Source organism: Perca fluviatilis, chromosome 7 (genome assembly GCF_010015445.1).
Source record: "Perca fluviatilis chromosome 7, GENO_Pfluv_1.0, whole genome shotgun sequence".
In the NCBI taxonomy this organism is placed as follows: domain Eukaryota; kingdom Metazoa; phylum Chordata; class Actinopteri; order Perciformes; family Percidae; genus Perca; species Perca fluviatilis.
The window spans coordinates 20,471,937-20,486,715 of NC_053118.1; the positions used below are offsets into that span (position 1 = coordinate 20,471,937).

General features: G+C 43.8%; 2 protein-coding genes across 3 annotated transcripts in view; one reads left to right on the forward strand and one right to left on the reverse strand.

Annotated features, from left to right (window-relative positions):
* The window catches only part of si:dkey-12j5.1 (probable assembly chaperone of rpl4), a 27,328-nt gene extending 23,710 nt beyond the window's left edge, over window positions 1–3,618 (forward strand). For both annotated transcript variants that reach the window (XM_039805895.1, XM_039805896.1), the window contains exon 11: window positions 1–3,618. This exon is cut by the window's left edge and continues 292 nt beyond it. The gene's annotated coding sequence lies outside the window, so the exon portion shown is untranslated.
* Window positions 3,619–7,293: 3,675 nt separating this feature from the next.
* Window positions 7,294–14,779, reverse strand: part of LOC120562268 (G patch domain-containing protein 8) — a 31,022-nt gene continuing 23,536 nt past the window's right edge. Inside the window, exons 4-5 of the mRNA XM_039805897.1 lie at window positions 12,930–13,060; window positions 7,294–12,106 (exon numbers count right to left, since the gene is read on the reverse strand). Of these exons, the coding sequence (XP_039661831.1) occupies window positions 8,071–12,106; window positions 12,930–13,060 (4,167 nt within the window). The 3' untranslated portion in view covers window positions 7,294–8,070. The remainder of the gene's footprint in view (window positions 12,107–12,929; window positions 13,061–14,779) is intronic.

Below are 14,779 nucleotides of genomic sequence, written 5' to 3' on the forward strand. Positions count from 1 at the left end.
TCCTTTTACACCAGTTTATCAAAGATGCAATTTGAAATCAGGTGAGATGCATAAAAAGAGTGGCATTAAAAGCTGCAGTCTACTCAATCTCAATCTCTCAGTCAGTTGTTTACTGCTATTGGTGAAATAAGTGCATACTTGAGTAATGCTTCCCTTAATCTCCTTGACAGATGCTGATGAAAGAAATTAGTTTTAGAGCTTTACTTCTTACCAGCAGCAAAAGCAAAACACCTTTGAATGTTTTTACCTCTTATACACACACATTGGTTCCTGCAAACAAACATACACAGCACATGTGCACAAACTGTACAAAATTATACAAAAGCTGCACATTAATTACTTTTGCTGTCCATCAATACAGCAGCAGCAGCAGCAACAGTGTTTTTCTCTCAGACTGCAGTGACGTGAAATATCTCAACGGGATGTAAGCATTATTAGAAAACTGTGTCTGCCAACAAACAGTCAAATCTATCTTTACATGTAACGGTTCTAATATTCCAAGTTTATATGCGATTCTTAAATGTTTACATTATTCAGTTTATTCTGCTGCTTTGGGTTTTTTCCCCTTTTTTGTTAACTCATTGGATTCAACAAGGCAAGACACAATAGAGAGAATTTGACATTAACTTATGCAGCATGCGTTTCTCTCTGCTAGGCTGTTCAAAGTGGCTGGTACAATGCCTTTCAGAAGGGAGAGACGGGCAACTCTGTCTTCTTTTTTTCCCCAACTAGTTTTCACATAGCAGCCTTTTAAAATTCTCAGACAGGGTTATGTATTGAAATGGCATGGGCCAGTGTGATGAAATGGCACAATAATGGGCGTATGCTTTTTACTTTCTTTTACATATTTTACAATTGAGTGCAGCAAGGTAAAGAGCAAGAGTTTGTACCAAATAGACAACAGCTACACATGGAGCTACTCTCTATGGACAGTAAAGAATATAATGTTTTAACTCTTTTTGTAACTAACAGCAAGAAACAATTTGCTTTAGCAAAATTTGGATTTACTGGCCCAATTTAATCAGTATCTAATTAATTTTTAAACACAATGAAACATTTTTTAAACTTGTTTCTATGCACCTTGCAAAATATATTGGACACACACAACAGTGTGTCGATCCCTGATATAGCTATATTTATGAGTTTTTTTTCTCCATAAACTGACATTTTCTCCGCAAATACCTTTAGTTGTGGGACTGTGACGTGCATGCTGTAACACACGTACAGTATACCACAGAGTTTATCTCCATGCACCATGCCTGTTAACAAACACAACACACCACAGGCATCTACTACTGCGCGGCCCCTTTGAAGAATTTCATAACCGGTAAAAAGGAACGTTATCTGAGATGCTGCTCCTGATAGCGACCCCGCTACAAGCTGAGAGGCCTGTTCGGGAATACAGGGGTTCAGATACCATGATCTGATTGTGTCCGTTTGTGTTTAAGGAGCATAAAATAAAGCTCAGGAGAACAAATATGATAATGTGTATATATGCTGCATATATTGATAGCTTAATGTGATATGATGTGTTATTTGTGGACCCGACTTTGCTGAGAAATATTCATATCTGTGATGTTTAATGTATGATAATGCACCAGGAATACAGGCCTAGAGGACTGACTACCTGGAGCGATGCTGTCATCTAGCATTTGGCTTTATAAGTGTGTGTGTGTGTGTGTGTGCGCGTGCGGGTGTGTGTGCGGGCGCGCGTCTCATCTGCAGTGCGGTCTGATTAATGACTCCAAGGGTGAGTGAACATCGGCGGTCAGCCCTTTCTGGTTATTCTGAGCTGACCTAGTGTGAGTGGGTCATAGTGGACACAAAGCCTCAGGTGATCTCAAAATCCTTGGCCATTCTCGAACCTGTGTATCATCCTCAGCGCTGCAGGAATGTTTTCTCTTGCTGAGAGAGGGGAGTGCAGTTTCTACACAAGGACACACATTCAATCACGTGGAAAGGACACTCACTGTTTACTTGCATTCTTTCCCGCTCTATGCTGAAAATCGTTTTCTGAAATGCCAGAATGTCACTGAGATGCCAAAGCACAGAAATAATCAGCCTTGTATAAATATATTGCCACTTCGCAGCAATGCAATGTTTTTGTCTTTGTTTCAAATGTCCATGAATTAACAAATATATGCATAAACAAAAAAATCATTACATTGCATGCATAGTTGGTGCCTGAGGTGCATTCATACATAAAGCAGATTTCTCTTTTTTTATACCTGTATGTCAAGATGTCTTTGGTGACCATAGCAGCATGTGTTCGGTCTCCAGGGAAACCAACTCATAATAAGTATTTGTGTGTGTGTGCCTGTATGTGTTTTTTAATAATCGACGGTAATGAGATGAGCCGAGTGGAGAATAATCCTGGATTAACATCTTAAAAATGCATGTGTTGTCATAACAACATCCTGATTGGGATTTAATACAAATACACAAACACTCAGTAACCATACACACACACACACACACACACACACACACGCACACGCGCGCACACACACACACACACACACGCACAGCAACCACCAATTGTCTGTGCATCAGATAGCTGAATGCTACAAGCTGTGTATGCATGTGCTGTTTCTCCCGTGTTGGTTTATGTGTGTATCGTTGACTTAATTAGAGACTTAAGCGGGGTGCTCCTCTGAGGGGATTAAAGGGAAAATTATCAGAATCTGGAGACTTAAGGCTGAAACCAGTTAAACGGAAACAGGAGGAGGAAGATCAGTACTCGGAGGATAAAGGAGTTTGAGAGGCAGTTCTACTGTTTATATTCAGTCGCATGTTCATTTATGTGAATTGTCCTCTTGAAGTCCCGCACAAGCATTCAGATATTTCTTCAAGGTGTACAAGCTATTCTTCCAAGCTCTCAAAGCTGCTATTTGGATGTGTTTGAATCATGGAGTTTAATGGATATTCAATGATAGATAGAGAAAGGAATTCAGACAAGCAGGACAAAGAAGAGGAAGGACAATATCGATTTGAGGATTGACAGATAGACACTGCATGTCACTCACCTACATCCCTCTCTTAATGCTGTGGCTGTGGATTCAAACTGTGAATTAATGACGTAATGGGAGCGATGGTTGTCTGACCCAAGGCTTTTCCTGACAGCCACAGTGAGAAGCCATGAATCAAGTGACCTTTCTCCTCTTCAGTGCAACCATTTGGGATGGATTTACTGGGTAGTGGATGCAGTGTGTGTGACCTAGGAAACGCTCTGCAGCTGATTGATTGACACAAAGGGTTAATACTCACAGCTTTGTGGGGATTAATGTGATCATTAAAAGGTGACGTGGTTTGTCTCAGACTGGTCTTATTGGGAAAATGTGTGTTTTTCCTCTAATCCATAAGGCAAGAGGTCGCTGTCCATTATATGATTCCTTTGATTGTTTTACTGTGTATGAAATATTTGTTGAGGAAATGTTTCCGTGAGAACTGTTTTTCTCTCCATTGTGTCCTGCAGAAACTCATTACATCTTATAATTAACTCCGAAAAGTCATCTTTATCATTGATCTGCATTTTTAGTCAATATGGCTATTTTAGACTATCCTGCTGCTTCTATTGTCTGAGGGTTGAATGTGTTCATAAATCTCTGCATGCATGAAGTTCGTGTGTGTGTGTTTTGTTTTGTGTGTGTGCCCATAGTAATCTTTGGTGGGAACATCTGTCTCTCAGAGATAACATAACTGGGGAATTAGCCATGCTGTCTTACAACCGAGCATCACATCTCACTATTACAGCTTCCTAAATTATACCCTGTTACAGTACACCTCTGTGTGTGTGTGTGTGTGTGTGTGTGTGTGTGTGTGTGTGTGTGTGTGTGTGTGTGTGTGGTTGTGTGGTTGTGTGGTTGTGTGTGTGTATAATGTGCACAATGTGCTGACAGTGTCATGTCCTTGGGGCTCCTGCCAAGTTTAAGAGTATCACAGAGCCCACTACCTCCTCTAATCCTTAAATCCATCATAGAATGGAATTCACATAGTTACTCCTTCATAATACAAGTCCTACACATGCAGGTCTCTTCTAAACACGGGAGCCAAGCATACAGTAAGTGAATAGAATAAAACAAAAAAATAGATCCTGTTTTATAGGATAAAAGTGTTTTTTCTGGCTCAGCATTATACACGGTAATATATCTTTTTGATGTAAAAGCTCTAAACAGCCTGAAGCCACTTAGCTTTAATTATATGACACCTGCAGCAACAGCAGTGTCTGTTGACTCATCAGTGGTGACAGATTCTTCTTTGAAGTGTACCTTTTATGGGAGTTCAGAAGCTCACAAAAGTTAAAGTGATGCATCAACCTAAAATCATCAGAAATGCAAAGCTATACGATCAAATGGGATGACTAAGAAGACACCTTTCAATGGAAGCAACCGATGGATTCAGTTTTTAGTGCACTCTAATCTTGCGAGGCCCAATCCCTTTGAACTTTATTTTCGCTTGTAACTTTTGAATGTCATTTGTTGGTTCAGTAGAAGAGTTGAAATATTATCCTTGCTGTAACTACTATTCCTAAGAGGCAGAGAGATTCAGTAAAAAAGATGTAAATTGGAGTGCAACAGAATGGTACTGTATGTCACACTCTGCCACAACTCAAGAAAACTTTTAATGAATGTCACTGTGAGAGAAAAGGTATGGGAAGCGCTTTCTCTGCAATAATAATAATACTGCAAAGTACATTGTGCTGTGAATGTCTGTGCTGTACAGCATTCAAACATATAAAAGAAAAAATGTTAGACTCTGAATGAGGCAAATAGAGAGGACGTGCAATGGTGCTTTTTCTTCTGCACAGTCAGAGAACAGCCGGGGGAGCTGAACGCAGCCCCACTGACCTGGTTGAATCAAAGAGAAGGGTAAGAAGCGAGACCACAAAAAAAGGAAAGAAAGGGAGAGCGCAAGAGATGGGAAGTGTCTCATTTATACTGCATTGCAATTTGGGTCGATGGATCGCTTCAGTAGCCGTAAGGGGCTCTTTTTTTAGTCAATGCAATCTATACCCACAATCTAACAATCAAATGTGGTGCCAATAGAAGTGGTCCTGCCCCAGCTTTGAGCTCTCTGTGACTGCTGGTGTATTTGACTGAGTGCCAGCTTCAGTTTTTATACCTCATTAATTCACAAGAGCGATTGACTGAGGAAACCGCTTCTTCTCGATCATAAATCAACCCACACACTCCTGTGTGCGCACACACACACACACACACACACAGCAAAACATGAATACACCAGGGGACGAATCTCATGGCTTAGGTAATGATTTAATCCGTCACTGACAGAAAGTACAGTGATATTGTGATTACTAATTTTCACATGACCCCTGTGTGGATAGCTCCTGTGTGTATGTGTGACTTACAGTGTCTGTTATAATACAGTGAAGGTCCCAAGCACTCCATATTCATGGATACATTTGTTTTTAAAACAATATGCTTTGTGTTTTTCGTTCAAAGTGCATTTAAGCTTTTCATTATGTGACTCTTCTCGTGCATTTTCTCCTTTTGACTTTGTGAGAGATTTTAATGGTTATGAACCAGAGAGAAGATGGAGCAAAAAAATGGAGAGGGTTGATATTGTATCATTTCCACAATTATGAGTATTGGAGGACTGAGAAGTTACAGCACATTTGAGTATCTCTAAATCAAAGTCTGGGATAAGAACTGAGCAGTACTGTGTGTGTGTGTGTGTGTGTGTGTGTGTGTGTGTGTGTGTGTGTGTGTGTGTGTGTGTGTGTGTGTGTGTGTTTGAGGGAGAGGTAGAGATAGAGAGTTTTGATGCTGTAACAGCTGCTAATTATTGCTGCTCTATATTTCACACAGTCTGTTTGATCTCCTGTCCTGTGGAGAGAGATAGGGATTCTCTGTTTCTCACAAACTCACACATTTGTACACACACGCACACACACACGAGCAAGCTCAGGGGTCACAAGGAGGAGAAAGAGGAATTGTGCTCTAATTACAGAATCTCTGCAGGGGTTGACTTATATTTCTAGCCAACACCACAGTACTGGAAGTGTACACATTTGTCTTGTTTTTGTGTCTGTATTTATGTCACTGCTTGCTGTAGCCCCCCCTGTGTGCTGGGCTGTGTTCACTGATATCACAGAGGGCAAATCAATCCAATCTCTCAAAGCACTCTGGGTAGTCCAAGTCCATAGACCATCTGGATGCCGCTCTGTTCTCTTCTGTGTTCTGACCCGTGAGTGCCGGCCGCTGCAGTGATCAACTGTTTGGCAAGCAGGTTTCATACATCCTAGCGTTCACCAATCACCAGGAGGGGATGCATAGCAACAGTTACTTACCACCGTAACCTTTGGCAAGACATGCAAGAAAGAAGCTCTTTGATGATTTTGTTTTACCTGATATGTATAATATCCAAGCACAACATTCACTTGAAAACTGTCTGGTGCAGATTAAAGTCTTGAAACTAAGTGATATGTTGGCTTTGGGCATCCCCAGTGCACTGAACCAAAGGTCAAACTGAACATTATATTGTTGACATTAATGTGGTCAAAGAAATGTACTTTCTTGGACAAAATAATTTGTTTGGCAATAAAAAGACTAATAGCATAATAATAATAAAAAAAGGTACTTTTTAAAAGGCATCTTTTAAGTCTCAGACTGACAATAAAAACATGTTCAGACTGATCCTATATGTTTTAAAAACGGTAAATAAAGAATGTTTTATCATTAATTTTCACACTATTAAATGAATTGCTACACTTGGTAGATAAACCTATTAAATGTCATCATTACTTTTTCTTCAGACACTTTAGGATAGTTTTAGACCTTGCAAGATGATTACCAGTGTAAGAAATAAGAACATCAACATTTTTTTTGAGAACTTACATTTATAGTTCTAGTAAAACTTATTCCAATAAAACAGCCTGATAAGGGAAATCCTTTTGCAACTGACATGCTTACAGTTCATAGACATGCACCCTGTGACAAGGCGTCACAAGTAGACATTGCTTGAAGTTAAGGGGTCACGAACAATCTTTCTCAGGTCTTCTGGGTCTGGATTTATTTGGAACATGATTTATTTGGAACATGTTGCAACATGTTGCAAGATCAACATGAATCAGACACAATAAGAAAAAGCATTAATGCCTGTTTATTTTCACCCAAGTTTTGTATGTATGTAACAGATCCAATTCATTCAATGCTGTCTCAACAACTGCTGTGTGGGGGAAAAAAGATCTAATTTCACATGTGAGTATGAGAAATTGTTGAAGTGTTTGTATCACTGAAGTCATTGAGTGTGGAATAAGCACTGTACCACTAGTAAAGGTTAAATCCATGTTTTATTTTATTGTTTTTCATAATTCTAATGTTATTACTGACTGTCAGAATATTTACACTACAGAGACAAAACAGGTCTTTACATGTATCAGATATGGAAATTAGTTTTTGTCTTTCCTAATGTGTGTTTGTATCAGTCCAAATGACCTCTTATACATGCACACACACACATACAGTATACACCAAGGTTGAAATGGCTGACCCCGGTCCCTGGAACATTTTTATGTTGTTGAAAGTCACACTCTAACTCAGATAACCTGTATGAAATGGAGATAAGGGGAGAGTATTATCAGTCTTTTTTACCCCTCTTTCCCTGGCACGAAGGATACTTCAAAAGGTAGCTGGTCTGTCTGTGGTTCAGAAGGAAAGAGAAGATGACACAAGCCCAGCTTTTCTTTGAATAGCAGGTGCACCTTTCCCTTTATTCTGGGCCTGAATGAGGAATGATTGGAAAAGCAAAGGATCAAAGTGTTTTCTCGAAGTCTGCTGCAACACAGCAGAGGCTAGATGGAGAAACAAATTTTCATTTGAAAACAGTCAATAGTTAGGCTGTTTGTGTGTATGCTTGTGTGTGTGTGTGTGTTAGTGTGCGCGAGTGAGGGCATGTGCAAATACGAGTTGGAGTTGATTCTAGTAAAAGCACTGACATATCACCATTTCAAATAGCAGGCTTTTGTCTAAACCCAAAATCCCCTCTCTTTCCCTTACTTGTCTGTGTTGCCAAGGAAGATTAATAAACATGGCAGCCACTCTGTGAAAATCACAACGCCTTCTGTTGAAACCTCACTGGCCACACTCTGTCCATGAAAGACTGTGGGTTTAAGGGTTGCAGGGCTACTTGGGAGGGTGGGGCAAGTGGGGTCGCGTGAAAAGCAGGGGACTGGGGGAGGAGAGGGATGGGATGATGGGACAGCAGAATGGAGGGAAACAGTGAGGATATGGAAAAGGGAGAGAGGTGAAGGTGATGATGGAGGGAGGGGTGGAGAGGGGGCAGGGGGTGAGGGAGTTGAGCTGCGTGTGGGTGGATGGTGGGAGAGGTGGATGAGGTGGTGGAAGAAGATGAGGAGGAGGGGGGCATGGAGAGGGCTGCGTGTTGTAAAATAATATGATGGAGGCTGGAGAGAGGGGGCAGGTTCGGGACTCTCAGAGCCATGGGTTGAGTAAAGTTCTCTTGTGAGGTCATGTGTGGAAGTGGGAGACTGACCCTGACGGTGTGCTGTGCTTGTGTTTGCATCGTGTCTGTGTGAAGCGACTGGGTTTGAGGCTGTGAAGGGTTGTGCAAGGGTGCAGGTGTGTATTGTTCCTCTGAAGTCCCACAGTTCTCTCGCTGTGCTGTGTGTGTGTTTGTCTTTGTGTGCATATCTGCACTCTCTTGCCTCTGTTCCAGAACTTTCTGCATGTGCTCTCTTGCCTGCTCTTGCAGGAGGCGATATTTGTCCATCTCCTCAGCAGTAAAGCTGATTGGCGGAGCTGTCGCTCCACCTGTCTGCTTGTCATAAGTGCTAATCTGCGACGGGCAGAGATTTGGCATGCTGCAATGGTTTGACTCAACCATGTCCAGAGGACATTTTTGACTGTCGACGACTGCTGCAGGATCCGTTCCGCTGCCCTTAGCCTCCTCTTCTTCCTCTCCCTCCTTCTCCTGACTTTTCTCCAGCAGCCCTTGTTTCTTCCTGGCCTTTCTCTGGATTGCAGGTAGTTTCCCTATGAGAGGGAGAAGCAACATCCTGGCTGGTTTCTGTGGCACAGACTTACTGGGGGATAGTCCTGGGAGAGTTGTGCCTGACTTGCTTGAGTTGACAAGGGCAGAGGGTCCATGTCCAAGGTCAGACTGTGAATTGGGCTCCTTAAGCTGAGAAGGGCTTGTGTCACAATGATGCGTGTTGAGGCCCAGAACTGTGGGAGCAAAAGAGGATCTGTTGGGCGAGGAATGAGAGAAGGAGCAAGAGGTTAGGCCAGATGAAGTGGATGTGGGGCTGCTCTGCTTCTTTACCTCCTGATGGGCCTCAGATGAGAGTCCTGGAGCTCCTAAGGACGTCCTACAGGTGCTGACTGTCAATCCATCCACTGTGACTCCTGAGCAGGTGCTGCTCCTGCTCCACTCCCAGCTTAGATCGGACATGCTGGTGGTGCTGCAGGGGCTGCAGGAACGAGGGCTGTGGCATCTGCCGGCCCGTGTGTTGATCACACTCTGGGGGCTGTATGTCTGCCTACTTGTCCACCACTCAGGGCTGGAGAAGTGTCTCGAGCTTGAGCGTCTGGTGCCTGCAGATTTCCACACACAGCCTGGGCTGTCTCTGCTGTCTGCCCCTGTCCTGGAGCCTGACGTAGATCTGTGTGTCCCCCTGTCTTCCCAGCTGTCGCTGCTGCTCCATGTCCATCTGTCCACGCTGCACCTGTCCCAGTCTACATCTTCCATTCTAAGATGTCTGCCTCTCCTGTCCCAGCTGTTAGGACTGGGGCTAAAACTTGCCACCCGATCCCACTCCACTCCTCTGTTTCTCAATCTCCACCCACTCCTTGACCTGCCCTCCTCACTACCTCCAGGACAGCTCCCCCTTATCCACTCCCACTGTTCTGTATCTGAAATCAGGCCCCTGTCTCTGCAACCTGAACGCTCTCCCATTGCCCTGCCCCTCTCTGTCTCCTCCCAGTCATCACGATGCCTCGAACTCTTCCTCTTACTATGAATGACTTTCCTGTCCCTGTGGAGGAGTTTTCTCTTTCTCGCCGGGCTGCAACCACGGTTGTTGTCAGGGTAACAGCAGTCAATGAAACTCCTGGGGTTGCTATGGTGACCCCTTTCCCAAAACAGCTTAGAGTTACATCCTGGTGAGAAGGAGTGTAAGGAGAAGTGAGACCGCCAGGGAAAAGTCACTGCATCTCTGTCTCGCTTTCCCTCCCCCTCGTTGTGTCTGTCTGCTGTGTGTCTGGCGAGCTGGGAGTAGGCACTGCAGTGCTCTGCCTGCTCTCTGTCTGGCTGGGACTGGGAATCAGTGCTGTGGCTCCTGTGAGGCCTCCTCTTCCTGACAGAGACAGATACTGGCTCAGCATCACATCTCCCGAGGAGACAGCTGCTCCCTGCTCTCTGCACCCTCCTCCCCCTCATCCTCGTCTCCCCCGTCTCCCTTTGCCTCCTTTTCTTCCACAAGCTCCCTCCAGCTTCTCCACTCCTCTCAATGCCAGTGGAGACTGTGGAGACAACACTCCTCACTTTGCACCTTGCTGATTGGCGCTTGTTTGAAGCCTTTTCCTCCTCACCCCTCTTCCTCTTTCCCAGCTTGTGTTTCTTTGTGCTGGCTTTCCTCTTTTTGCGTGACACTTCTGAGACACCCACATACGGCTGTGGAGCGCTGGCACACTTGCACATTGTCTCACTCCCACACTCACACCTGGACGGGCTACTGCACATCCTCTGTGTGCCAGGTTTGGTGACAGACTCTAATTTACAGCTCAGGGCTATGATGGCTCTCTCCCTGATCCCTCTCACACCCCCTAATCTGCCTCCCAGAGGATTCTGGGAGTTTATGTCAGAGCTGTCACTATTAGTGGGGTCAAATGGATGGGACGCTGCCCTCATGCAATTATCCATTCTTGGCGTGCATCTTCCTCTTTCTGGTCTTGTTTCTGACGATGAAACGTTTTTGTTCTTTAGGAACAGGTGTGCTTCTCTCTCTACGTCTATATGTTGCTCCGCCTTATAGTAATCCTCAGATTTTTCCTGTCTGTTTGCTTTCAGCTCTTGTCTTGTCTGTCTTTGTAAACAGGAAGGAGTGTCTGGTGTAAGAACAGCTGGCACACATAGATCTGATTCCTCTGAGGGAGCACAAAACTGATTTTGTTGTGACTCCTGCCGATCCTCTGTGAGTAGTTCTGGTTGTTGTGGGTTCAAGCAGAATGGGTTGCAGCTGTAAGAGACGTGTGGTTGAGACTTGGTGAACTTAAGCAAACTGACAGGCCATCTCAGACAAGTAGAGCTATCCTTCCCCAGCACACACATATACTGACTCTCTTCCCTCCCCGCCTCTGATTCTTGCTTTCTCTTTGTCTCGCTATCTGTGTGTTCGGTGTCCATGTGTGCACCTGCTAGTGCTGTGCCCCTTAGGGCCACCTGGGTCTTTGATGGCAAGAATAGTGAATCATGGCTCTGATTATCAGGTGCTGCTGTGGAAATATTAGAGTGTACTTTCACTGCATCTCTTTTTTCAATCTCCTCTTCTCTGGCAGCCTCCCTGGGGATTGGCCTTGTGTCGCTCAGTCTAACACAGTCAGATCTGAAATCATGTTTTTCACTCTCACTGTGTCTCCCCTCCTCTGCTGCCCCAATTTCCTTGTCAATATCTTCCATCATACCCTTTATCCTTTCTTTTATTTGTTCCCTCTTGTCTCTCTCCTCCTCCTCCAGGTCCGAGAAGACGGAGGCGGAAGGCTCGAGCCTGGGCCCCCTGCGTGAGAAGCAGAAGGACACCCCAAGCCTGCCTCCCACTCTCCCCCGCCCTGGGAGAGGCAGCTGGGGATACAAGCCCAGGCAAGACTGGGGGTTCACTGCAGGTGGGTTTGTTTTGGATGCCGGATGTGTGATTAGTGGGGACTCTGCAGTGGCTAGCAGTATTTGGGTAGGAGATTGGCGTGGATTTTCTCGCTGGTGGCTGAGAGGAGCTGCCGCGGGTTGCGTAAGAGGGGGTCTCTGGGTGTGGTTGAAGTCCTCAGGGCTGTGGTCTCTTTGGTCCACGTTTCTATCTTGCTGCTGTCTCACAGCCCTGACTGCACTTCTTAGTCCTATTCTTCCTGGGGCTCTGAAACAGAAAGCAGTTGAAATATTCTTGATTTTAGTTTATTTAACTTGACTTGACTTTAGCTTGGCTTATTTTAATTCAATTTAATTAATCTTTACTGTAAATTGGTATATGAAGTTAAAAGAAACGCCAATACCATGATGAAAATATGCCTGAGTAGCCTAGATGGATGGATGGATAGATGAATAGATGGATAGCTAGATAGATCGATGGTTGATAGATAGATAGATAGATAGATAGATAGATAGATAGATAGATAGATAAAAAATACTATACATATCAGGTTAATAAAACACTATGCAAAAAAAACAGAAAGAAAGGGACAAACAAAGAAAAAAGCCAAGGCTTGATAATGATATTGTCATAGTAATGCTGTTCACATATCATCGCCTGATTATAGGGAAACACATTTAATTGCACAGGGAATAGGTGTAATCATGGTGATTATTATGCGGTGTATTGTTTTTTTTTATCAGTTGTTTTGATTACTCAGGTATGCGAACCCAGAGGCAAGTTTCATCTTTCAACTTTTTTCACTCATTTTAGTTACTTCTTAAAAAACTACTTTTTCTACTATTCATTCTAAAACTCATATCTCCTCCTCCTCTCTGAGCGTCGCCAATAAACATGTCTTCATGTTATATTTACTTCACCTGTGGCCTATCTAGGACAACTGGGTGCTCTAACATCTGTGAATACGTCCATCAAATCTAAGAAACGTTGACTGGATGTGACACACTAACCCTCTGGACCTCTGGCCTCTTGTCTCATTTCACTCACACACAGCCACAGACACACAGAAATACACTCTCCTCCCACTCACCGCTGGGTTTCCTGTTGCAGTTGTGCGAGCTGGTGCAGGCGTCTGAGAGCCTTCTCCTGTTTGCGTTGGTCCTTCCATGATTTCGAGGCCACGTTGCGAGCAAACTCTCTGTGCTTGAGTTCCTTCAGCCTCTGCAGGAAATTAAAATACAGGATGATAGAGGGAAGGACAAGAAAAGTATGTGGAGGGCACGGGGTAGCGAGAAGCACAAGAGTGGGACAAAGAGAAGAGAAGAGAGAGTGAGAGATTAGTTTTAGGAAGCTCTCTGCAGGCAGCTGTCTTTCAAATCATACACATCAGTCAACGGCGGTTGCAGATGTTCTCCTCCGAAGCTCATGTCCAATTAACTCTATTCAGCCTGGAAGAAAGCGTATTTCCTCCAACAGACAGCTTGAAAGCAAACACAACTCAACTGGTGAATAGCAGATTACAGACGCAGTTGAGATGAGTGACATGAGTGATTTAAAGACGATGACTCTTGCCAATGAAATTTCGAAAATGTTCAGCCCTTCGTCAGTCATCACAGCTTGGTTCGAGAGACCTTCTGATCCACTGACATCTCCTCTTGAGCTGGAGTGTACCAAAGGCATTGATTTGCAGATGCTGAAACTACATGTCATCAAACACGAAGGCACGTTCACTTATTTTTATTTTAAATAACCATGTAAGACATCATAAAGGCCATACGTTTCAGTTGGAAAAATACTAAACCATTGTTTGTGCTTTGTGTATGTGTGTGTGTGTGTGTGTGTGTGTGTGTGTGTGTGTGTGTGTGTGTGCGTGCGCGTGTGTGCGCGCGTGTGTGCATGTGCACAAATGCAAGAACCATAACAAGACTCGCACACGCCAAAGTGTGAGTAGTGAATGATTTAATTTTGAGCAAACTGGTGGGTCTTCATCATAGTGCATAAAAATAACAATTAGCTCTATTTTTGTGTGTGTTTTGTGTGAGTGTGCATGTGTGTATTTGTGTGAAACTCTGTGTCTATAGCCATAGGTGCACCAGTCCTCTCAAGGAAACAATGATTCATGCCTCTCTCTCCAGTTTCCTTTTCTGACACACTTTAATCCCTCCTTTATCCATGCTTGGCAGGTGTGTGTGTGTGTGTGTGTGTGTGTGTGTGTGTGTGTGTGTGTGTGTGTGTGTGTGTGTGTGTGTGTGTGTGTGTGTGTGCGTGCGTGCGTGTGCGTGTGCATGTGTGCATGTTGATGTGTTTCTATTTGACTGTGCCTGTGTGTGTGTGTGTGTGTGTGTGTGTGTGTGTGTGTGTGTGTGTGTGTGTGTGTCTGAAGGCTAAAGAGGGACTTAAGAGTTTGGGAAAAGCTGCAGCATTGTGCACCACTATTCCTCCTATCTCACGCCTTATACTCAGTATATTTTAGCTATACCTCAGTGTGCAATCCACCCATGGCTTATACATTCAAGATTGTTTGTTTATATTATATATTTGTGAGTGTATCCTGTAGTATAAATTGCAACAGGATTACACCACTCTCACTTTTAGATTATGTTACACTATTATCCACCCATACAGTATGCATCACACACACACACACACACACACACACACACACACACACACACACACACACACACACACACACACACACACACACATCAGATTAGCCCCTCAGACATCAGATTTATTTATACACTAACTCTCTTTCACACCCAGATCTAATGCTGGAGCTGACAGTCATCAGGTTAATCTCTGCTGAGTCTTACACAATCGGGTGTCTTTTTACATCATCGTTCGATGCTTAACATCCCACTGTCAGCCCACTGAAGAGAGCATTTACTATGTGCCAACGGAGCAGCACTTGTTGGTTTGTATCAGGTTTGTATCCCT